Source organism: Pseudophryne corroboree, chromosome 3 (genome assembly GCF_028390025.1).
Source record: "Pseudophryne corroboree isolate aPseCor3 chromosome 3, aPseCor3.hap2, whole genome shotgun sequence".
NCBI classification, from domain to species: Eukaryota; Metazoa; Chordata; class Amphibia; order Anura; family Myobatrachidae; genus Pseudophryne; species Pseudophryne corroboree.
The window spans coordinates 737,103,321-737,128,450 of NC_086446.1; the positions used below are offsets into that span (position 1 = coordinate 737,103,321).

The following is a 25,130-nucleotide window of genomic DNA, read 5'->3' on the forward strand; positions in this document are numbered from 1 at the left end:
GTTGTTAAATTCATTTATTTAATATCGGTTGGGTGAGTTTAAGGATTTGCTGACTGACGACTGGTGACCCGCTACAACTGGTGAGTGCTCAGCCCTGCTTCTCTTGGATGCTGGGTGTAATTATCTCCCTTGTTATAGATCACTCTTCTAATTCCCAGTATCTGTTATAATTCTGTACGTATATAAAAAGACACAGGCCCTCATTCCGAGTTGTTCGCTCGCAAGCTGCTTTTAGCAGCATTGCACACGCTAAGCCGCCGCCTACTGGGAGTGAATCTTAGCTTATCAAAAATGCGAACGAAAGATTCGCAATATTGCGAAAAGACTTCTCTGTGCAGTTTCTGAGTAGCTCGAGACTTACTCTGCCAGTGCGATCAGTTCAGTGCTTGTCGTTCCTGGTTTGACGTCACAAACACACCCAGCGTTCGCCCAGACACTCCTCCGTTTCTCCAGCCACTCCCGCATTTTTCCCAGAAACGGTAGCGTTTTTTCAAACACTCCCATAAAACGGCCATTTTCCGCCCAGAAACACCCACTTCCTGTCAATCACATTACGAACACCAGAACGAAGAAAAAACCTAGTAATGCCGTGAGTAAAATACCTAACTGCTTAGCAAATTTACTTGGCTCAGTCGCAGTGCAAACATTGCGCATGCGCAGTTAGCGGTAAATCGCTGCGATGCGAAGAAAATTACCGAGCGAACAACTCGGAATGACCACCACTGCTTCTTATTTTCATTCGTTGGGTGTAATTCTCGGTACTAATGTTCTATAGTGGTCATTCCGAGTTGATCGCAGCCAGCAACTTTTCGCTGCTGCTGCGATCAACCAGTCCACGCCTATGGGGGAGTGTATTTTAGCTTAGCAGGGCTGCGATCACTTGTGCAGCCCTGCTAAGCTAAAAAAATTTCCAGCAGAACAAGACCAGCCCTGGACATACTTACCCTGTGCGACGATCTCTGCGATGCTGGGGCCGGCTTTGACGTCAGACATCCGCCCTCCGTTCTCCTGGACACGCCTGCGTTTTCTTCACCACTCCCCGAAAACGGCAGGCAACGGTCCGGTGACGCCCAGGAACGCCTTCTTTCTGTTAATCTTCTTGCGGTCGTCTCTGCGACCACTTTCTTCATTCTCCGCGACATAACGAGTCACAGGGCAACGATGCGCATGCGCAGTGCGGCCGCCACGCATGTGCATTCCGGACCCGTTCGCACTGCAGCGACAAAACGCTGTGTGCGAACGGGTCGGAATGACCCCCTATGTACATTATCAATGATTATGTCAGTGTCCATATTTTTTTGGTTCGCCAATGCGATTCTCGCGTTCCATTATCTGTTATGAAATTGGGCTCTGATAAAAATGAGATCATCACGTTTGCATGATGACCTCCAGTAATTGCAGCTGCAGAACGTACTAAAAAGATAATACACCTGGCGCTGTCACCTTACAAGGTGAAAGCAGCTAGTCTCGGGGGACTGATCCCAGTTCACCCAAAGATATAAAGAACAAAATCAAAAGAAATGAGACAGCGCTATTCACTTTGTATAAAATCCTTTTAGTTTACTTTTCTGTATATATAAAAAAGAATACAACATACAATTTATACAATACAAATATTAGACTATAGTGCCGGCCGGTACTAATATTAATCTATTAAGAATTATTTAAAAACTATACCATGTCAACACTGAATGTTTCCACACTAAATCAACCTTTCTAACCACCTGCGTTACCAGACTCTTAGTCCCTTTAATGGGAGTTCTTAATCCTAGAATCAATATAACACAGTGGTCAAAAAAAGCTAATCTATTTGGACACTAACAAACACGATCTCAACCAAATACAATATATATATTATAATAACAATTATAAGAATTATTCCTATAATCTATAGATAGTGTCCATTTATCATAGCAAACTAATTAATTAAAACACTGAACGTGTAATGAACGGTGCAGCTGATAGTTTGTAGTCAGCTGTTTTACTATCAATCAAGGAAAATATATAACAATCAAGTCTCCTCTTTTATAATGAACAAAGTCCATATATTCCAATCCAGACACTTGTTATGGGTTAGTATAATTAATACCACAGATGGAACTCCTTTATACTAATTACCGTCCATGTATATCAATCAATCTATTTGTTAGTATCTATAGAATGATTAGTAATTCAGCTGTTAATATGGCTTTAAACCACAAAGCGGTTAATTAGTGAAGGATTGAAGATTGATTGATTTTAGTTAATATTTCGGCTGTTAGTGTGGATAAAACCACAGATTGATTATTTATACTCCAAGAGTCCCAGATTCCACCCAGAGTACCGTGCACTGTATACTCAATATTATACCTCTCCTCAGATTGCTGTAGGCATGGCAGCCGCTCCAACAAGGAATAATGGTATTAGAAAGATGTGCAACGCTCTCCAATGTGAGATTCTCTCTCCTGGGTACAGCTTCGGTTATTATAGTGCTTCAATCAGCCACAGCAGCCGCTGTATAGTGTGATACTTGTCCCGGCAAATACCTCTACTCTCCGCTCTCCTTTGCACAGCGTGCGCTGGTGAAAGTGCTTCAGCAAGCCACAAGACAGTGGCGCAATGAGGTACAGAGTATCCACAGTGATCTCCCGAGTCTCCAAACGCGTTTCTCCGCCTACCCTCCGGCTACGGCGGCTTCCTCAGTGTAATCAAATAAAATGAGATCATCACGTTTGCATGATGACCTCCAGTAATTGCAGCTGCAGAACGTGCATGCATGTCATCAGTGGTGCCGAGAGAGGGGGGGAGAGGGTACAAATGACCTTGGCCCAGGTCTGATGGAGGGGCCCATTGGGGGGCCCAGGCCCACACCTCCTTTGATTAGGCCATTCCCCCTGAAAAGTACCTGGGTACAGCCAAGCTCTCTACTACCCTGGCTGGGAGGCATGCCATGTTACTGTGAGTGGGTGCTGCACATGTGCTAGACACGCCTCCAAAGAGGTTTGGCCATACCCCCTGCATGCTATGGTCACACACCCTCCAGGGGGAGGTGGGGGGGAGGCCCAGAGAGTTGTTGTACCAGGGCCCAGGATTTCTCTTGGCAGTCCTGCATGTCATACCTACTGTGCGCAGGGTGTTCCCCAGTTTCTACTGAGAACGCCAGCATGTATGTGGGCGCTACAGCCACGATGCTGGGACAGAAGAGGACCGGGAACAGAAGGTAAGTATAACAGGAGTGTGATAGGGTCCACATGGTCTAAATGTTGGCTGTTCATTATGTTGATAATCTGAATGTCGATGGCCAGGATGTCGGCACTCCTATTTAACCTAACCGTGATTGCAGCCTAACCCTTACTGCATATGGGGGGGGGGGGGCTAGACTGCACACCCTAATTTCAAACATAATGAGAGGTGCTACCCTTATTGCAGCCTAGCTCTGTCCCTAATTGCAGCCTGGTCCTAACTCTAATTGCAGCCTAACTCTGATGGCCACTTAGATCCCAAAGAATCTGCAACATCATGCGCGAAATACTGATGTTCAGTGCTTTGCGCATACGCAGGATCCGTTATGCGCGTGTGCGACTGGGTTCTGCGCTGTATGAAGCAGGACGGCAGTTTGTTTCCCAAAATGGAGGCGTGTCACCGCTGTTTAGGGGGAGGGGAGAGGCCAGGGATCTCAGTGGTTGCACGGAGATTTCCTGGCCTGTGCAATGGGCGGTTTGCACGTCCCCATGGGTGCCACAAGCCGCCCGATAGCGAGTGATCTGATGCCTGCGTCCTATGATGCAGCTCGGGTCACAATGCAGGTATGCATTGTGACTGCATTACCATACAGCGCTATACAGCCTCCTGCTGCATTACCATACAGCGCTATCACTGTTGCAGAGACCAGGTCCATTTATTATTATTATTATTATCCTTTATTTATATGGCGCCACAAGGGTTCCGCAGCGCCCAATTACAGAGTACATATGCACATAATCAAAACAGGAAAACCCCCACTAGGTTATCTATGTGTATAGACAACTACATGACCATCACTGGCCTTACTCAGGTTCTGCTATGATATGATTGCAAGTACAGTATTTACTGTTGCAGTAGATGCAGAGTGGAACACAAGTCAGCCATACTGTATGTGCTCCCTAATTGTATGCACAGCTATATAGCTCTGCGCCCAGACTGACCCCCTCTGTACGCTAGGTTCCATGGTCCTCATTACCAGTGGCCATTTGCATCGGCCCTGTCCATACTTGCCTATGGGATTCGGGAGGGAGCAGCCAGGTCACATAGTAAAGGTGTGTGGAGCAAGGGGGCGTGGTTAGAAAATTTTCTCCATGAGCGGGCAGGGGGCGGAGGTTGAGACAGGGGTTAGCTGAATGCAGGTTACTTGCCCACTTTTCCGGGTGGCCTGGAGTGCCACTCGATTTTCGGGAGCTGTCGGCCATTCTAGGAGAGTAAGCCAGTATGTCCTATGCTGGTGCAAGAAGAAGAAGGGTATTTGGGCTGTAACAGGGCGTTCTCATATAAGTAGCCAGTGTTGTATGAAGCATAGAAGTGCTTGTTTCCAGGTGTTTCATTGCGGCAAACATAAGCTGATGCAAATCCACCATAACCCTGATGACGGATGTAAAACCAGTGTACGGACAGGGTTAGTCAAACCAAAGAGATACGTACAGCTCAGTAAATAGGCTAACACACGCATTCATTTCTGTGTGCACTAAGCAGGAGCATATAGATTCACACTTCTCACACTCGCTCACAAAGCTCTCACCCATTCCTCTCCCATTTACATATCTTACCTTATCTCCCTGCACACTACCACGCATCCTCTTCACTCTGCTAATGCTCGCCGCCTCTCCTGCCAGTTGATTACTACCTCCCGTTCCTGCCTCTAAGATTTCTCACGTGCTGCTCCCTTTCTCTGGAATTCCCTACCTTTCCCAGACTCTCCACCTCTCTACAAAGCTTCAAATGGGCTCTCAAGACCCACTTCTTCACCAAACCCAGCCTAATCTCATCCTAACCCATTGTACCACGCTCACTGTCTACCCCATCTGTGTCACCCCTATCTGACTGCCCCTCTCCTTTAGAATGTAAGCTCACACGAGCAGAGCCCCTGCTGCTTATTATTTAAAGTCACTGTTACCTTGTTTTGCCCATTTATTTATGTGGCGCCATATAAAGGATAATAATAAGAGTAATATAAGTAATAATAAGAGTAATAATAATTATATTGTTCTCTTAGGCGTCTATTCATGAAGCAGTGCAAAGTGTGGAGAAGCGAGCCAGTGGAGAAGTTGCCCATGGCAACCAATCAGCATTGAAGTAACATTTATAATTTGCACACTATACAATTGTACAGAGCAGCTGATTGGTTGCCATGGGCAACTTCTCCACAGGCTCACTTCTCCACTCTTTTCACTGCTTCTGGAATAGACCACTATCATTATTAGAGCTACCAATAGGAAGGTATTTCTCATTTCTCTGACGTCCTAAGTGGATGCTGGGACTCCGTAAGGACCATGGGGAATAGCGGCTCCGCAGGAGACTGGGCACAACTAAAAGAAAGCTTTAGACTACTGGTGTGCACTGGCTCCTCCCACTATGACCCTCCTCCAGACCTCAGTTAGAATCTTGTGCCCGGCTGAGCTGGATGCACACTAGGGGCTCTCCTGAGCTCCTAGAAAGAAAGTATATTTTAGGTTTTTTATTTTACAGTGAGATCTGCTGGCAACAGACTCACTGCAGCGAGGGACTAAGGGGAGAAGAAGCGAACCTACCTGCTTGCAGCTAGCTTGGGCTTCTTAGGCTACTGGACACCATTAGCTCCAGAGGGATCGACCACAGGACCCGACCTCGCTGTTTGGTCTCGGAGCCGCGCCGCCGGCCCCCTTACAGAGCCAGAAGCAAGAAGTGTTCCTGAAAATCGGCGGCAGAAGACTTCTGTCTTCAACAAGGTAGCGCACAGCACTGCAGCTGTGCGCCATTGCTCCTCATGCACACCTCACACTCCGGTCACTGATGGGTGCAGGGCGCTGGGGGGGGGCGCCCTGAGGGCAATATAAGACACCTTGGCTGGCAAATCTACACCATATATAGTCAGGAAGGCTATATAGGTGTAAAAATACCCCTGCCAGAAGTCCGCCGGAAAAGGGGCGGGGCCATCTCCCTCAGCACACTGGCGCCATTTTTCCCTCACAGCTCCGCTGGAAGGACACTCCCTGGCTCTCCCCTGCAGTGTACAAGCTACAGAAGGGTAAAAAAGAGAGGGGGGGCACTAAATTTAGGCGCAGTATATATAATATAAGCAGCTATAAGGGAAAAACACTCATTTATAGTGGGATCCCTGTGTTATATAGCGTTCTGGTGTGTGCTGGCATACTCTCTCTCTGTCTCCCCAAAGGGCTTTGTGGGGTCCTGTCCTCTGTCAGAGCATTCCCTGTGTGTATGCGGTGTGTCGGTACGGCTGTGTCGACATGTTTGATGAGGAGGCTTATGTGGAGGCGGAACAGATGCCGATAAATGTGATGTCACCCCCTGCGGGGTCGACACCTGAGTGGATGGTGCTGTGGAAGGAATTACGCGACAGTGTCGACTCCTTGCATAAAAGGTTTGACGACATACCAAATGTGGGACAGCCGGCTTCTCAGCCTGTGCCTGCCCAGGCGTCTCAAAAGCCATCAGGGGCTCTAAAACGCCCGCTACCTCAGATGGCAGACACAGATGTCGACACGGATACTGACTCCAGTGTCGACGACGATGAGACTAATGTAACTTCCAATAGGGCCACACGTTACATGATTGAGGCAATGAAAAATGTGTTACACATTTCTGATGTTACCCCGGGTACCACAAAAAAGGGTATTATGTTTGGAGAGAAAAAACTACCAGTGGTTTTTCCTCCATCTGAGGAATTAAATGAAGTGTGTGAAGAAGCGTGGGCTTCCCCTGATAAGAAACTGGTAATTTCTAAGAGGTTACTAATGGCGTACCCTTTCCCGCCAGAGGATAGGTCACGTTGGGAAACATCCCCTAGGGTGGATAAAGCGCTCACACGCTTGTCAAAGAAGGTGGCACTACCGTCTCCGGATACGGCCGCCCTGAAGGAATCTGCTGATAGAAAGCAGGAGGCTATCCTGAAGTCTATATATACACACACTGGTGTTATACTGAGACCTGCTATTGCTTCAGCATGGATGTGCAGTGCTGCAGCTGCGTGGTCAGATTCCCTGTCGGAAAATATTGATACCCTAGACAGGGACACTATATTGCTAACCGTAGAGCATATTAAAACATCACTCTTCTACATGAGGGATGCACAGAAGGATATTTGCCGGCTGGCATCTAAAATAAGTGCAATGTCCATTTCTGCCAGGAGAGGGTTATGGACTCGGCAGTGGACAGGAGATGCAGATTCTAAAAGGCACATGGAAGTTTTGCCTTATAAGGGTGAGGAGTTGTTCGGGGATGGTCTCTCGGACCTCGTTTCCACAGCAACGGCTGGGAAATCTACATTTTTACCCCATGTTCCCTCACAGCCAAAGAAAGCACCGTATTATCAGGTACAGTCCTTTCGGCCCAATAAGGGCAAGTGGGTTAGGGGCGCGTCCTTTCTGCCCAGAGGCAGAGGTAGAGGGAAAAAGCTGCAGCATACAGCCAGTTCCCAGAAGCAAAAGTCCTCCCCCGCTTCCTCTAAGTCCACAGCATGACGCTGGGGCTCCACAGGCGGAGCCAGGTACGGTGGGGGCCCGTCTCAAAAATTTCAGCAATCAGTGGGCTCGCTCACGGGTGGATCCCTGGATCTTTCAAGTAGTATCTCAGGGGTACAAGCTGGAATTCGAGACGTCTCCCCCCCCGCCGTTTCCTCAAATCTGCCTTACCAACAACTCCCTCAGACAGGGAGGCAGTGTTACAGGCAATTCACAAGCTGTATTCACAACAGGTGATAGTAAAGGTGCCCCTACTTCAACAAGGACGGGGTTACTATTCCACAATGTTTGTGGTACCGAAACCGGACGGTTCGGGAGACCCATTTTAAATTTGAAATCCTTGAACACGTATATAAAAAAATTCAAGTTCAAGATGGAATCACTCAGGGCGGTTATTGCAAGCCTGGACGAGGGGGATTACATGGTATCACTGGACATCAAGGATGCTTACCTGCATGTCCCCATTTACCATCCTCACCAGGAGTACCTCAGATTTGTGGTACAGGATTGTCATTACCAATTCCAGACGTTGCCGTTCGGTCTATCCACGGCTCCGAGGGTCTTTACCAAGGTAATGGCCGAAATGATGATACTCCTTCGAAAGAAGGGAGTTTTAATTATACCGTACTTGGACGATCTCCTGATAAAGGCGAGGTCCAGGGAGCAGTTGTTGGTCGGGGTAGCACTAGCTCGGGAGGTGCTACAACAGCACGGCTGGATTCTAAATATTCCAAAGTCACAGCTGATCCCTACGACACGTCTACTGTTCCTGGGGATGGTTCTGGACACAGAACAGAAAAAAGTGTTTCTCCCAGAGGAGAAGGCCAAGGAGCTGTCATCTCTAGTCAGAGGCCTCCTAAAACCAAAACGGGTGTCGGTGCATCACTGCACGCGGATCCTGGAAAAGATGGTAGCTTCCTACGAAGCAATTCCATTCGGCAGGTTCCATGCAAGAACTTTTCAGTGGGACCTGTTGGACAAGTGGTCCGGATCGCATCTTCAGATGCATCGGCTGATAACCCTGTCTCCAAGGACCAGGGTGTCTCTGCTGTGGTGGCTGCAGAGTGCTCATCTTCAAGAGGGCCGCAGATTCGGCATACAGGACTGGGTCCTGGTGACCACGGATGCCAGCCTTCGAGGCTGGGGGGCAGTCACACAGGGAAGAAACTTCCAAGGACTGTGGTCAAGTCAGGAGACTTCCCTGCACATAAATATTCTGGAACTGAGGGCCATTTACAATGCCCTAAGTCAGGCAAAACCCCTGCTTCAAAACCAGCCGGTACTGATCCAGTCAGACAACATCACGGCGGTCGCCCATGTAAACCGACAAGGCGGCACGAGAAGCAGGACGGCGATGGCAGAAGCCACAAGGATTCTCCGATGGGCGGAAAATCATGTGTTAGCACTGTCAGCAGTGTTCATTCCGGGAGTGGACAACTGGGAAGCAGACTTCATCAGCAGGCACGACCTCCACCCGGGAGAGTGGGGACTTCATCCAGAAGTCTTCCAACTGATTGTAAACCGTTGGGAAAGGCCACAGGTGGACATGATGGCGTCCCGCCTAAACAAAAAGCTAGAAAAGTATTGAGCCAGGTCAAGAGACCCGCTGGCGATAGCTGTGGACGCTCTAGTGACACCGTGGGTGTACCGGTCGGTTTATGTGTTCCCTCCTCTTCCTCTCATACCAAAGGTACTGAGGATAATAAGGCGAAGAGGAGTAAGAACTATACTCATTGTTCCGGATTGGCCAAGAAGAGCTTGGTACCCGGAACTTCAAGAAATGATCTCAGAGGACCCATGGCCTCTGCCGCTCAGACAGGACCTGCTGCAGCAGGGGCCCTGTCTGTTCCAAGACTTACTGCGGCTGCGTTTGACGGCATGGCGGTTGAACACCGGATCCTGAAGGAAAAGGGCATTCCGGAGGAAGTCATTCCTACGCTGATTAAAGCTAGGAAAGAAGTAACTGCAAACCATTATCACCGCATATGGCGAAAATATGTTGCGTGGTGTGAGGCCAGGAAGGCCCCAACGGAAGAATTTCAGCTGGGCCGTTTCCTGCACTTTCTACAGTCAGGGGTGACTATGGGCCTTAAATTGGGTTCAATTAAGGTCCAGATTTCGGCTCTATCGATTTTCTTCCAGAGAGAACTGGCTTCACTACCTGAAGTTCAAACTTTTGTTAAGGGAGTGCTGCATATTCAGCCCCCTTTTGTGCCTCCAGTGGCACCTTGGGATCTCAACGTGGTGTTGGATTTCCTAAAGTCACATTGGTTTGAGCCACTTAAAACCGTGGAATTGAAATATCTCACGTGGAAAGTGGTCATGTTGTTGGCCTTGGCTTCGGCCAGGCGTGTATCAGAATTGGCGGCTTTGTCATGTAAGAGCACTTATCTGATTTTCCATATGGATAGGGCGGAATTGAGGACTCGTCCCCAATTTCTCCCTAAGGTGGTGTCAGCCTTTCATCTGAACCAACCTATCGTGGTGCCTGCGGCTACTAAAGACTTGGAGGCTTCCAAGTCGTTGGATGTAGTCAGGGCCCTGAAAATTTATGTTTCCAGGACAGCTGGAGTCAGAAAGACTGACTCACTATTTATCCTGTATGCGCCCAACAAGTTGGGTGCACCTGCTTCAAAGCAGACTATTGCTCGCTGGATCTGTAGTACGATTCAGCTTGCACATTCTGCGGCTGGACTGCCGCATCCTAAATCAGTGAAAGCCCATTCCACGATGAAGGTGGGCTCTTCTTGGGCGGCTGCCCGAGGGGTCTCGGCTCTACAACTTTGCCGAGCAGCTACTTGGTCGGGGTCAAACACATTTGCTAAATTCTACAAGTTTGACACCCTGGCTGAGGAGGACCTAGAGTTTGCCCATTCGGTGCTGCAGAGTCATCTGCGCTCTCCCGCCCGTTTGGGAGCTTTGGTATAATCCCCATGGTCCTTACGGAGTCCCAGCATCCACTTAGGACGTCAGAGAAAATAAAAATTTACTCACCGGTATTTCTATTTCTCGTAGTCCGTAGTGGATGCTGGGCGCCCATCCCAAGTGCGGATTGTCTGCAATACTTGTATATAGTTATTGTTTAACTAAAGGGTTATTGTTGAGCCATCTGTTGAGAGGCTCAGTTGTTATCATACTGTTAACTGGGTATTGTATCACGAGTTATACGGTGTGGCTGGTATGAGTCTTACCCGGGATTCAAAATCCTTCCTTATAGTGTCAGCTCTTCCGGGCACAGTATCCTAACTGAGGTCTGGAGGAGGGTCATAGTGGGAGGAGCCAGTGCACACCAGTAGTCTAAAGCTTTCTTTTAGTTGTGCCCAGTCTCCTGCGGAGCCGCTATTCCCCATGGTCCTTACGGAGTCCCAGCATCCACTACGGACTACGAGAAATAGAATTACCGGTGAGTAAATTCGTATTTTAGGGGCCTAGTCATAAAGCAGTGAAAAGTGTGGAGAAATGAATTAGTGGAGAAGTTGCCCATGGCAACCAATCAGCATGGAAGTAACATTTATAATTTGCATACTATGAAATTAAACAGAGCAGCTGATTGGTTGCCATGGGCAACTTCTCCACAGGCTCACTTCTCCACTCTTTTCGCTGCTTCATGAATAGACCCCATAATTAATGGCAACTCTTGTGAAGTCTGCAGATTGCGTTCATTTACCACGGTCCCGCTAACTCTTTCTCTCCTCGTAGATCTGCCTGGACCGCCAGTGTCAGAATATCAGCACGTTCGGCATGCAGGACTGCGCAGCTAAATGCCACGGACACGGTGTAAGTATCCCAAAGTGCCTTTGTGAGATTTCTTGTCAGAATACACAAAATCTGGGAAAGTGGAGCCTGCGGAACGGCAGAAGCCTCACTGTGCGCTCTTTAGTCACCGGCTGTATTTATTTCACACATTCACCAAGCTATTATAAGCAAATAATTATCTGTAAAAGAGTGCTGAAGTGATAACAGGCTGGATGTGAGAATGGAGGTGCTGCAGCCTGGTGAGTTACATATACCGCTAATGTGTACACCCATAAGCAATTAAACGTAAACGGCTCAATGCAATTGGTTGAACTTCATTTCTTCTCTCTCTTGTAATTCCTCTGAAAAGCCTCCGCCGTACTATGCTGTATTAAGCCTGGGGAAGTGATAAATCAGCGATAAAGCAGTGATAAATGGAAGGTGATAACACAACAGCCAATCAGCTCCTAACTGTCAATTTACATATTGGAGCTGATTGGCTGGTGCGTTATCACCTTGCACTTATCACTGCTTTATCACTGCCCCATATGCCCTGCAATCTTCTACACTATGGTAAAAACCATTGTCTGAGCTGACGGATGTTTATGACAGGGGTAGGCAACGTGTGGCAATCCAGCTGCTGAGGAACTACACATCCCAGCATTGCCAAACTTAGAGGATACCATAATAGCAAAACTGTGTCAGGGCATGCTGTGATGTGCAGTCCCACAGCAGCTGGAAAGGCACAAGTTGCCTACCGCTGATTTATGAGAAAAAAAGACCTTCATGCATGATGTCAAGTTCCTTTCCAGTCCGATATTCTTAAGGCGGTCATCCACCCGAGGTTTTGTGGCTGTTCCCTGCACCTCTGTGAGCCCGCCAACCCTGAAGTCGTGGTGGCCTCTCCCCTAGGTCCCCCACATTACCTGAGATGTACTGCTGGTTTACGTAGTTTATGGTGCTGAAGCAGCAGGTAAAGGTGTCAGCCTGGCCCTGTTACCCGTACATGGTTAATCAGAAAGTGGGTAGCTGACAGTCCAGTGTGCTCTGCAATGTATGAGATGAAACTGGCCTCCCCTGATAGTCATGCTCTGTTAAGGACGTGCTGAAGCTCACAAAAGCGGAAATTAGGTATTTGCATCACAAAGCGCGACTTTATCTAACACGGATTTTAAATTAAACCATCATGAAATTCAAAGCAAGTTACATTTTCTTGTGCAAATTTTCATTAACATTTCAATGTTATACCGTTACAAGCAGGGAATAGTTATACTTTCAAAGTATAAAAGTCTAAACATTGATTAATAATATGAATCTATCCTGCGGTACATAATAGCGTTAGACAGAGAAAGTAGAACTTCAAAGTCTGGTTTTCTCTGAATGATGTTTACAGTTCCAGATGTGTAACGCAACCTGCAATTTAACTGGAAATGATGTTATTAAGGTGGATTCTTTCCTTCCTTGTCAGAACAACATTGTTCGATTCATTTAGAAGTTAATTGCTACATAGTGCCATATTTCTGAGAAGCTGCATTCAGTTACTCTTAATGAAGTCATTAGATACACACTGTCCTGTTAGTAACAATATTTCTCATACGTCCTAGAGGATGCTGGGGTCTCCAAAAGGACCATGGGGTATAGACGGGATCCGCAGGAGACATGGGCACACTTTAAGACTTTGAATGGGTGTGAACTGGCTCCTCCCTCTATGCCCCTCCTCCAGACCTCAGTTAGATTATGTGCCCAGGAGAGACTGGACACACACTAGGGGAGCTCTACTGAGTTTCTCTGGAAAGACTTTATGTTAGGTTTCTTATTTTCAGGGAGACCTGCTGGCTACAGGCTCCCTGCATCGGGGGAGTGAGGGGGGGCTAATGGACATCATTAGCTCCAGAAGGTCCGATCACTTGGTTCGCCTAGCTGCTCGTTCCCGGAGCCGCGCCGTCACCCCCCTCACAGAAGCCAGAAGAAAGAAGCTGGGTGAGTATTAGAAGAAATGAAGACTTCAGTGACGGCAGAAGACTTCAGAGTTTCTGAGGTACTGCGCATTGGTCGCGCTGCGCGCCATTGTTCCCACACACAAGCGGCACTACACGGGTGCAGGGCGCAAGGGGGGAGCCCTGGGAAGCAATTTTACCTCATAAAATATCCTGGCAAAGTAGTATACAGTGCATAGGCACTGTATACAGACCCCCGCCAGTAAAAAACTGTGAAAAATAGCGGGGCTGAAGCGCGCCGAGCAGGGGGCGTGGCTTAGCCCTCACAACTCTATACAGCGCCATTTTCTCCTCACAGAGACGCTGGCCCACCAAAACACTGTGAAATCTAACAGTGTAAAACGGAGGGGGGGGCAGTTGCTTGGGGCACTTTGGGCTCATATAAAAAGCACTATATATGTATAAATGAGTTGTTAAGCAGTTTCTGTGTTTTCCCTGTCAAGAATCTACCCATTATAGCGATTTAGGACACGTGTGTCAACATGTGTGAGTGCTCTGCCACAAACAGCTATCGGATCCCTCTGTCGGCATTGCCGACTCCTGAGGGTACTTGATTCAGTAGATGAAGTGTCAGCATGTCAGTAGTTGTAAGCTTTTCTAAAGTAAACACTATATGGGAAGACACAGTCTTATGTGGGTGACCCTGTCGGCACCAACTGTATTACTGGGTGTAAATTAACATGATAATGTAAAAATCCTATACCTGTGTGTGTATATATATATATATGATCCACAACATTGGCATTCAGTACATGTTCATACACATTCAGAACACATTAATGTCACTAGGGACCCTGCTGTTCCTGACAAAATACATATACGTATGATGTATATATAGACTATGTGTGTATATGTGTATTTAAATATGTATATTCCTATTACGATTTCTAATGAATGCTGAAGTAAAGTTATTCCTTTTCATGTGCTGGTCGCTCTGTTGATAAAGCTCTAGGTCAGCCGTGATGAGATGGTCTTAAATCTTCTCGAGGAGTATGAGTGTTATTCTTTTCCCGCCGTGGATAGAATAAAGTGAAAGTCAACCCCTGGTCTGCACGGGGCCCTGTCACAAAGGATCGTATACAGGAAGCTAAGTGATATTTTAATTATATGTTTTGATAATATTTGCATTACATACCCATGGGGGAGTGCTTGTATTCAGAAATAGTCGGTTACCTTGTTATCCGATATAATTACCCTGGGGAGAGATGGAATATTCCTTCAGTTGGGTCTTATCTAGAACATTGCAGCATGCTGCCGTGCGACAACAAGAGGTATGCACTGACTCCGAGAAATACTGGAGTATCTTCCCTATGAAGGAGTAGCCTGGTTTGGGAATGGCTTTGTTAAGTTGATCTCGGCAGATACCACTGGTAAGTCTACCGTCCTGAGCTATGTTCCCTCACAGCAGTTGGTGACGCATTTTTTGTGGGATGCAATTATTTTGACCGGTTGGATACCGTTTTCATTTCCCCTTCTTTGCAGGTAGAGGAAGGTGAAAAGGTAAGAGGTCTGCAGCCTTTTCAAGTTCGCAGAAGCAGATATTGTCCTCTGTTTTCTACCACATCCACAGCAGGTCGCTGGGTCTATCTTGCTGGAGCCCACACCGGTGGAAACTCGTCTAATACTCCTCAGTCAGTCCTGGAATGGACTTGACACAGTGAGTTAAGAATAAAGTCCAAAGGGGGACATACTCGAGTTTTCCAGATGATTCCCCTCACTGATTTTTAAAATAGATCTTACCGATTCTCCTCTGGACGGGGAGGTAGTATGCAACGCCATACAAGAGTTGGTTCAGGATAAGGACATTTGTCCTGCGGTCCCTGTCACACACAAAAAAAAAAGGAAAAAGCTGTTATTCAGGCTTTTTTCGTGCTTCTGAGCCCGGACAGCTCGGTCAGAACAATCCCAAAAAGATTTCTTCTTAAGAAGTTAAACTACAAGTTGGATTCTCTCAGGGCGGGGATCTCCAGCCTGTAAAAGAAGAAAGAGGGTTTAAATGCGTTTTCATACGCACTACGCTTGCCTGGGTTTGCTATTCAGGCTTGTCATTGTCACTTCACCGGAGTGATGGCAGTATGATGGGTTTCCTTCAATAGTAAGAGCAATTATTGTTCTGTACTGGGACGCTCTCCTGACTACGGCGAGGTCAAGAAACAAGGGGTACAAATCGTTGTTTCTCTTTGACAGTTCTTCAACACAGGGAATAGCTGTTGAACCCAACGACGCAGATGTAGGAGTTGGGAATAAGATTAGATACTGACCTGTTGGGAGTTTGTGTTTTCCTGTGGAAAGAGATTTGAGGATCCAGAGTCGGATCAGAGTTGCAACAGTGTAAACCCATCAATACGTTCCGTTGATGAAGAAGATGGTTGCTGCCTACGAGGCCATTCGGTGAGCAGGTCAAATGCCGGACACATGCACCGGAAAATAATCCTATTTTCCAGGACCAGGATATCTCTCCTGTGGTGGCTTCACAGTTCTCACCTCCTAGAGGGACGAAGGTTCGGGATCCAGGATTAGATCCTGGTGTCCATGGCTACAAGTCTCCGAGACTGGGGAGCAGTCTTCCCAGGGGAAGGATTTCCAGGGGAAAAGGTCAAGCCAGGAAGCTTGTCTGCAATAAGCATTCTGGAACTAAGAGCTGTTTACAACGGAACATCTTCTTCGCGATCTGCCCGTCTTCATTCTGTCGGATGACTTAACAGAGGTGGCGTAAGTAAGCCGCTAGGGCGGAACGAGGAGCAAAGCGGCAATGGTAGAAGCCGAAAAAGGTTTTCCGCTGGGCGGAAAGGCATGTAAACGCTCTATTAGCAGTGTTCGTTCCGGGTGTAGACAAAGGAGAAATAGACTTGCTCAGCAGACACGATCTCCATCCAGGAGAGTGGAGTCTTCTTCAAGAAGTTTTCACAGAAGTGACAAGTCTTTGGGGAATTCCTCAATTAGACATGATGGAGTCTCGCCTCAACAAGAAACTTCAAGGATATTGTTCCAGGTCAAGGGACACTCAAGCAATAGCAGGGGACGCCCTCGTGACACTGTGGGTGTTTTCAGTCGGTCTATGTGTTCCCTCCACTTTCACTCTTTCTGAAGGTGATAAACATAAGAAGAGCAAAGGTTCAGGCGATGCTCATGGTCCCGGTCTAGCCAAGGAGGGTTTGGTGTCCAGATCTTCAAGACTTACTCATAGAAGATCCCTGGCCTCTTCCTCGACGAGAGGACCTGTTACAACAAGTACTGGGAGTGTATCAAGACTTGCCGCGGCTGCATTGACGGCATGGCGGTTGAACGCCATTTCTTAGCACGAAAGGATATTTCCGGTGAAGTCATTCCCACATTGCTTCAGGTTAGGAAAGGAGTAACGGCGAAGCTTTAAGGTAGTATGTGTTTTGGTATGAATCCAAGAAGGCTCCTACGGAAGAATTTTAGCTGGGTCGTTTTCTCCATGGTTTTGCAAGCAGGTGTGGATGCAGGCCTAAAGTTAAGCACCATTAAAGTGCAGATTTCGACCTTATCAATTTTCTTTCAAAAGGAATTGGCCACCTTCAAGAAGTTTAGACTTTCGTGAAAGGAGTGCTGCGCATCCAACCTCCATTTGTGCTCCCAGTGGCACCATGGGTCCTTAACGTGGTGTTGCAGTTTCTTATGTCACACTCGTTAGAACCTTTACGAAAGGTTGAGTTAAAATTTCTCCCTTGGAAAGTGGTCATGCCATTGACCCTGACGTCTGCAAGGCGGGGGGTCGGAATTAGCGGCTTTGTTTCACGAGCCCCTATTTGCTCTTCCAGGTGGATAGAGCGGAATTGAGAATTCGGCAACAATTTCAGCCAAAAGTGGTTTCTGCGTTTCACAGGAACCAGCCTATTGTGGTGCCTGTGCCTACTGAACCCTTGGCTGATTCGAAGTCTCTCGATGTAGTCAGAGCTTGGAATATTTATGTCGCCAGAACGACTCAGATTGGGGGAAACAGAGGCTCTTTTTGTCCTGTATGCTCCCAACAGAATTGGGGCCCCTGCTTCTAAGCAGCCGGTTGCACGTTGGTTCTGGGATACGATTCGGCATGCTCATTCTACGGCTGGATTGCCGTTGCCGAAGTCGGTGACGGCCCATTCTACCAGGCAGGTGGGCTTTTCTTGTGTGGAGGCCCAAGGAGTCTCGGCGGTTCAACTTTGCCGAGCAGCTACTTGGTCGGGGTCAAACACGTTTGCTAAGTTCTACAGGCTTGATACCCTGGCTGATGAGGACCTCAGTGTTTGCTCAATCGGTGCTGCAGAGTCGTCCGCACTCTCCTGCCCGGTCTGGAGCTTTGGTATAGACCCCATGGTCCTTTTGGAGACCCCAGCATCCTCTACGGACTAAGAGAAAAGGATTTACCGGTAGGTATTAAAATCCTATTATCCTCATACATCTCGCCTCTAGACGCCACGCAGCGTGAGATGTAAAAAGACGCCCAACGCTAGGAGAGTCTCACGGGACCTTGATGCCGAGAGGGGCTGTTTTGCGTGACTGCAGCCATGATGTATGAGGGGACACATCTGTTTTTATTACTTTTTTTTAATGACACGTTATTGAAGGCTAGACAATCAAGGCAAAGCATTTGTGTTATTGCAGCACTTTCATAAGGGTTGGGTATGAAATTTCGACAGTCATAATATTGATATGAGAATGCCATTATGGTTATAATGTCGACCTTGGTCATGTCTACATTCTTCATGTAGACATTGATGAAATGTCCACATTTAGTCATTGTGGCCCTGCAATCACTTACTATGTCATAGCTATGTCACTAAATACAGGTGCCATTCCAGAGGACTGGAAAAGAGCAAATGTAGTTCCACTGCACAAAAGTGGAAGCAAGGAAGAAGCAATTAACTACAGACCAGTAAGCCTTACATCAGTAGTAGGGAAAGTAATGGAAAAACTATTAAAAGAAAGAGTTGTGGACTATCTCAAATCAAACAACTTCCAGGATCCAAAACAGCATGGATTTACTGGTGGGAGATCATGCCAAACAAATCGTATTGACTTTTTTGACTCTGTGACGAAAATAATAGATCAAGGGGGAGCTGTAGATTCAGCATATTTAGACTTTAGTAAGGTATTTGACACTGTCCCACATCGCAGACTGCTAAATAAACTTGAAAGCGTGGGGGTGGATTATAAAACAGTTAAATGGATAAGAACCTGGTTGCAGGATAGGAAACAGACAGTTGTAGTAAATGGAGTGCAATCTTTGGAGGGAAATGTTACCAGTGGAGTACCCCAGGGATCTGTACTTGGTCCAGTTCTCTTTAATATCTTTGTTGGTGACATTGCAAATGGTATTGAAGGGAAAGTATGCCTTTTTGCAGATGATACAAAGATATTCAACAGGGTAGACACACTGGGAGGGGTAAAACAAAGGATTGATGACCTAGGTAGGCTTGAGAAATGGTCAAGAACGTGGCAACTACAGTTTAATGCTAAAAAATGCAAAATCATGCACTTGGGTCTCAAAAACCCAAAGGCTAAATACAGTATCAGGGGTACTATAATGGAAACTACTGAGGAGGAAAGGGATTTAGGAGCCACTATTTCAAGTGACTTGAAGGCAGGAAAGCAATGCAACAAAGTAATGAGAAGGGCAAGTCAGATGCTTGGTTGCATAGGGAGAGGAATCAGTAGCAGGAAAAAAGAAGTGATAATGCCACTGTATAGTTCATTGGTACGGCCCCATTTGGAATACTGTGCCCAGTTCTGGAGACCATATCTCCAGAAGGATATAAATACATTAGAGAGTGTACAAAGAAGGGCAACTAAAATGGTGCATGGCGTACATCACAAAACTTACCCGGAAAAGGCTAAAAGATCTTAACATGTATAGTTTGGAGGAGAAAAGGGAAAGGGGGGACATGATCGAAACTTTCAAATATATCTAGGGTCTTTTAATAAAGTTCAGGAGGGAAACATTCTTCAAAGGAAGAGAAGTATTAGAACTCGAGGACATTTACTAAGACTGGAGGGGGGGGGGTTCAGGGGAAATTTAAGGAAAAATTACTTCACAGAAACGGTAGTGGATAAGTGGAATAGCTTCCCATCAGGGGTGGTAGAGGCTAAGACTGTAGAGCAATTTGAACATGCTTGGGATAGGCATATGAATATCCTTACAAAGAATTAAGGTTCAAACAGGGTTGAGATTGCCTAACTAGATGGGCCAAGTGGTTCTTATCTGCCGTCAAATTCTATGTTTCTATGTATGTTTCTATATCCTGGCGGTCATGTGCCCATCACTTCTGGAGAGCTGTGGTCCACCAGTGTTCTGATAACTATATTCCCCCTACCCTTATACTGCCCTCTAGTGGCTATCCCAAACACCTCCCCACCCACCCCCACAGCTTCTTAACCATATCCCCACTCTCCGCCACTGCCTAAACCCTAGCCATCCCCTGCAGCCTAACCATAACCCTTCTGCCGTAATGTCAACATTTCAGCTGCCAACATTCTGATAACACTGACAAGTTGAAGTTTTAAAGATGTTGACATCATAACTATCAACCTTTTGACTACATCCCCTTTTATAGTTCTCAGCCACTGGCGTTTATATAATGGGTGCAGTGTGTGTGGTGCACACGGGCCCCTGAGTCCAGAGGGGGCCCCCACCGCACACATTTTTAAAATACTCACCCCTTCGGAGTCCAGCGCCGGCATCCGCAGCGCGGTTAAAACACAAGGTGAAAATGGCTCAGCGGCCATTTTCACGGAGTTCTGCTCATGCACCCAGTAGAGAAATCTCAAGGAAAATGGCCGCCGCACCATTTTCCCGGAGATCTGTGCATGCGCAGTGCTCAGCCTCTCAGCGCTACCGGCAGAGAGGAGGGGGCCCGAGCAGAGGAGGCTGAACACGGGCCTCCTCCTCTCTTAAAGCGCCCCTGTTCTCAGCACATACAGTAAAGCAAGCAATGTTTTTCTCTTAGGGTGCCAGACATTCAGCAATACTTGCCAAAACAGTTTCCGGAGTGCCACCATGATTTACACCTCAAAGCATCCTAGACTGCCACCTTGTTCCATTAGTGCCAAGGGCTACCTACCACCAGTGTCGGACTGGGGCATGAAGGGCCCACCTGGGGAAATGCATTGGCAGGGGCCCATGTTTAGGGGTGTGGCCAGTCTCCAGAGGTTGCATGGGCTAGGCCCCTTGATAAATATATACAGTATATACTGCTAGTGCATGCATGATAATATAGCAGATTAGTAACAGCAATGCCCTGTAGAAAATACACTATAGTACGGTGAAGTATAAGGTTATATATGTATAAAGTATAATTTAAGTGCATAGTCTGGAACCAGATCCCTAGAGGAAAAAGTTGGCCCCCAGGCAGTGGGTCCCACCGGGGGATTCCCTGTGCCCCTGTGGGCCAGTCCAACCCTGCCTACCACTGCAGTAAGGTACAGCCCCATTTCAGAGACATTATCATGTCATTACTAACATATTACTAATAAACAGCGATAAGTATTTAGCAGTGTAACCCAATGGTTCTCAAACATTTTTGATTCACGGCACCCTAGAGTACAAAAATGTCTTCAGAAACCTGTTTTGATACTAATTCACTACATGAAGGTGCTGTAATTCTTACATGGCGGTGCTGTAATCAGGGCCGGTGCTAAGGTGTTCGGCTCCCCCCTGCAAACAATAAATTTGCGCCATCCTTTATACATGGAACAAAACTTCTTATGAAACTTTTAATAAAGCAATGCTGCACTATGCTGCTATTACTAACAACATGACAAGTCTGCTCTTCTGTGGTCACATCCTGTGGCTGGGGAACTAAATGTCAGAACTTCTATAGCAGAGACATCACCGTGTAATGAGCAGAAGGTACAGCGGGATGTAGTTAAGATCCCGACGGTCGGGATCCCGGTGGTCAGAATACCAACACCGTGATCCCAACCGCCGAGAATGCCGACAACTACACCAGGGCTATTCCCACTCGTGGGTGTCCACAACACCCATAGAGTGGGAATAGATCTTTCTAGTGCTCGCCCCCTGCCGGCATTCTGGCGGACGGGATCTCGGCATCGGTATTCTGGCCACCGCGATTCCATACCCAACCCAGTACAGCTGGTGCTAGTAGCACTGTGTCCTGTCTGCTCTCCATGAGCACGGCGCTGCGCTGCAGTAACAAATTATAACAGTGCACACACACAGCTCCACAGCCCGGGGAGGTGCATACCGTGCCCAAGCCCAACACTACCCTAAGCAAACAAACCTTCAGCTACACTATCCCTTGATGCTTCCCATTATGCAGCTCTCACTGCAGCCATCTGTGGTCACCTGGGGCAGGATGCACGGGCACAGAAGAAAGGAAGATGTGTGTGCCTGGCTTGCAGTGCACCAAGGCTTAGGGTCAGTGCTGGAATTCTTACATGGCGGTGCTGTAATTCTTACATGGCGCTGCTGTAGTTCTTACATGGTGGTGCTGTAATTCTTACATGGCGGTGCTGTAATTCTTACATGACGGTGCTGTAATTCTTACATGACGGTGCTGTAATTCTTACATGACGGTGCTGTAATTCTTACATGACGGTGCTTTAATTCTCACATGGCGGTACTGTAATTCTTACATGACGGTGCTGTAATTCTTACATGACGGTGCTGTAATTCTTACATGACGGTGCTGTAATTCTTACATGACGGTGCTGTAATTCTTATATGGTGGTGCTGTAATTCTTACATGGCGGTGCTGTAATTCTTACATGGCGGTGCTGTAATTCTTACATGGCGGCGCTGTAATTCTTACATGACGGCGCTGTAATTCTTACATGACGGCGCTGTAATTCTTACATGGTGCTGTAATTCCTACATGGTGGTGCTGTAATTCTTACATGATGGTGCTGTAATTCTTACATGGCGGTGCTGTAATTCTTACATGACGGTGCTGTAATTCTTACATGGTGCTGCTGTAATTCCTACATGGCGGCGCTGTAATTCCTACATGGCGGTGCTCTAATTCCTACATGGCGGCGCTGTAATTCCTACATGGCGGCGCTGTTATTCTTACATGGTGCTGCTGTAATTCTTACATGACGGTGCTGTAATTCTTACATGACGGTGCTGTAATTCTTACATGACGGTGCTGTAATTCCTACATGGTGGTGCTGTAATTCTTACATGACGGTGCTGTAATTCTTACATGGCGGTGCTGTAATTCTTACATGACGGTGCTGTAATTCTTACATGGTGCTGCTGTAATTCCTACATGGCGGCGCTGTAATTCCTACATGGCGGCGCTGTTATTCTTACATGGTGCTGCTGTAATGCTTTGCTGTAATTCTTACATGGCGGTGCTGTAATTCCTACATGGTGGTGCTGTAATTCTTACATGACCGTGCTGTAATTCTTACATGACGGTGCTGTAATTCTTACATGACGGTGCTGTAATTCTTACATGGTGCTGCTGTAATTCCTACATGGCGGCGCTGTAATTCCTACATGGCGGCGCTGTAATTCCTACATGGCGGCGCTGTTATTCTTACATGGTGCTGTTGTAATTCTTACATGACGGTGCTGTAATTCTTAAATGACGGTGCTGTAATTCCTACATGGTGGTGCTGTAATTCTTACATGATGGTGCTGTAATTCTTACATGGCGGTGCTGTAATTCTTACATGGTGCTGCTGTAATGCTTTGTTGTAAGTCTTACATGGCGGTGCTGTCATTCTTACATGACGGTGCTGTAATTCTTACATGGTGCTGCTGTAATTCCTACATGGCGGCGCTGTAATTCCTACATGGCGGTGCTGTTATTCTTACATGGTGCTGCTGTAATGCTTTGCTGTAATTCTTACATGGCGGTGCTGTAATTCTTAAATGGCGGTTCTGTGATTCTTACATGGCGGTTCTGTAATTCTTACATGGCGGTGCTGTAATTCTTAAATGGCGGTGCTGTTAATTCTTACATGGCGGTGCTGTAATTCTTAAATGGAGGTTCTGTGATTCTAACATGGTGGCGGTATTCAGCTAATTCATCATTTCTATAAGGTTTCAATACTTTTTACTGTTCTGACATTTAATATTTATATTAACATTTATATCATAGTGCAATGTTGCCTTTAAGCTATCAGAAAAGTGTTGTGAAAGAAAGAAGACTTTAGGAAGGACTGTGCAGCTTTTATTGGCTGACTCAGCAGATTGTGTTTGCAAACTTTCAAGACTGCAGTGGCCTTTCCCTCTGGCTCCAATGACAGTCTTGATAAAGAGACCTAGTATTGGGATATAAATCTGCTCAGTAAGCTAATATATCACTTTAACCCTACATCTGCCGTCTCCTTGATTAGTCGTATGAGAAAATGTTTCCAAATGTCACTGAGCACTGTCATACTCTCACTGCCTGTCCTACATCCTTAGTAATCTGTGCTGGAAATGAGGGGAGAAGAGGAAAATCCTCCCATTCTAGTAGGTTTCTTAGAATGCGGAATTATTGATCACGTTTAATAAACATTGGGTTAAGCAAGGTCCATGGAACCACAAGCTGAACGCTGTACATAATGTACTTGCTGTCGTTTCTTTTCTTTTCATCGGGAGAAACTCTGTGATATGATACAGATGACTAGTCTGGGGACGGGTTTAGGCTTTTCACATCATTAGGTCACACCCCTTCATTGCAAAATGTTGCAAATTGACATATTGGCCCCGCCCCTCCCTAAGGACCCACATATCCCGGTATTTTCGCCCAATCCTGCCCACCTCACCCAAGAGGCTACACAATCGGTAATCTCCCAGACCTTCTGGTAGAGTGGGTAAGTATGATGCTGTAAGATTGTAATGTGGAACTACACACTGCAGTTTTGCATTACAAAGGGCTCATGACATAGGCCCTCATTCCGAGTCGCTCGCTGGCAGTTTGTAGCAGCCGTGCAAACGCTAAGCCGCCACCCTCTGGGAGTGTATCTTAGCTTAGCAGAAGTGCGAACGAAAGGATCGCAGAGCGGCCACAAAATAATTTTGAGCAGTTTCAGAGTAGCTCCAGACCTACTCAGCGCTTGCGATCACTTCAGACCATTCAGTTCCTGTTTTGACGTCACAAACACGCCCTGCGCTCGGCCAACCACGCCTGCGTTTTTCCAGGCACGCCTGCGTTTTTACGATCACTCCCTGAAAACGGTCAGTTGACACCCAGAAACGCCCACTTCATGTCAATCACTCTGCGGTCAGGAGTGCGACTGAAAAGCTTCGCTAGAGCCTGTGTGAAACTACTTCGGCTGTTGTGAAAGTACGTCGCGCGTGCCGCCGCATGCGCACAAGTGCCATTTTTTTGCCTCATCGCTGCACAGCGAACGAATGCAGCTAGCGAACAACTCGGAATGACCACCATAATTAGGAGATTCCCTCACTGACAGGAAGGGCAGCACGAGGGAGTATACTATAGCTCCCTGATAAACACTATGGTCAGTGTGCTGCCTCCTGGCACTTACAAGGGCCCTGCCGCAGCCCAGAATCTCTAGTAATCTGTGGGTCTGACTCAGCGGTAAGCAGAGGCGATGTCAGACGCTAGCAGCAGTGTTTTCAGTCTGCGCATGCGTCCAAATCGCACTCTGCATCCGTCCTGTGCGTTATCTGGACACACAGTGAAATTGCACACAGAGAGATTGATTTTCAGTGGGTGTTCCTGGGAGGTAACTGGGTGGCTAGCCAGGTGTGGGTGTGTTGTGGGCGTGTCACTGCCAGCGGCTGCAT

The 25,130-nt window shown here is 47.1% G+C and overlaps 1 protein-coding gene across 1 annotated transcript in view; it reads left to right on the forward strand.

Annotated features, from left to right (window-relative positions):
• ADAM12 (ADAM metallopeptidase domain 12) overlaps positions 1–25,130 on the forward strand; it is a 925,560-nt gene that overhangs the window by 828,193 nt on the left and 72,237 nt on the right. The window contains exon 17 of the mRNA XM_063962227.1: positions 11,388–11,465. Coding sequence (XP_063818297.1) covers positions 11,388–11,465 — 78 coding nt within the window. The remainder of the gene's footprint in view (positions 1–11,387; positions 11,466–25,130) is intronic.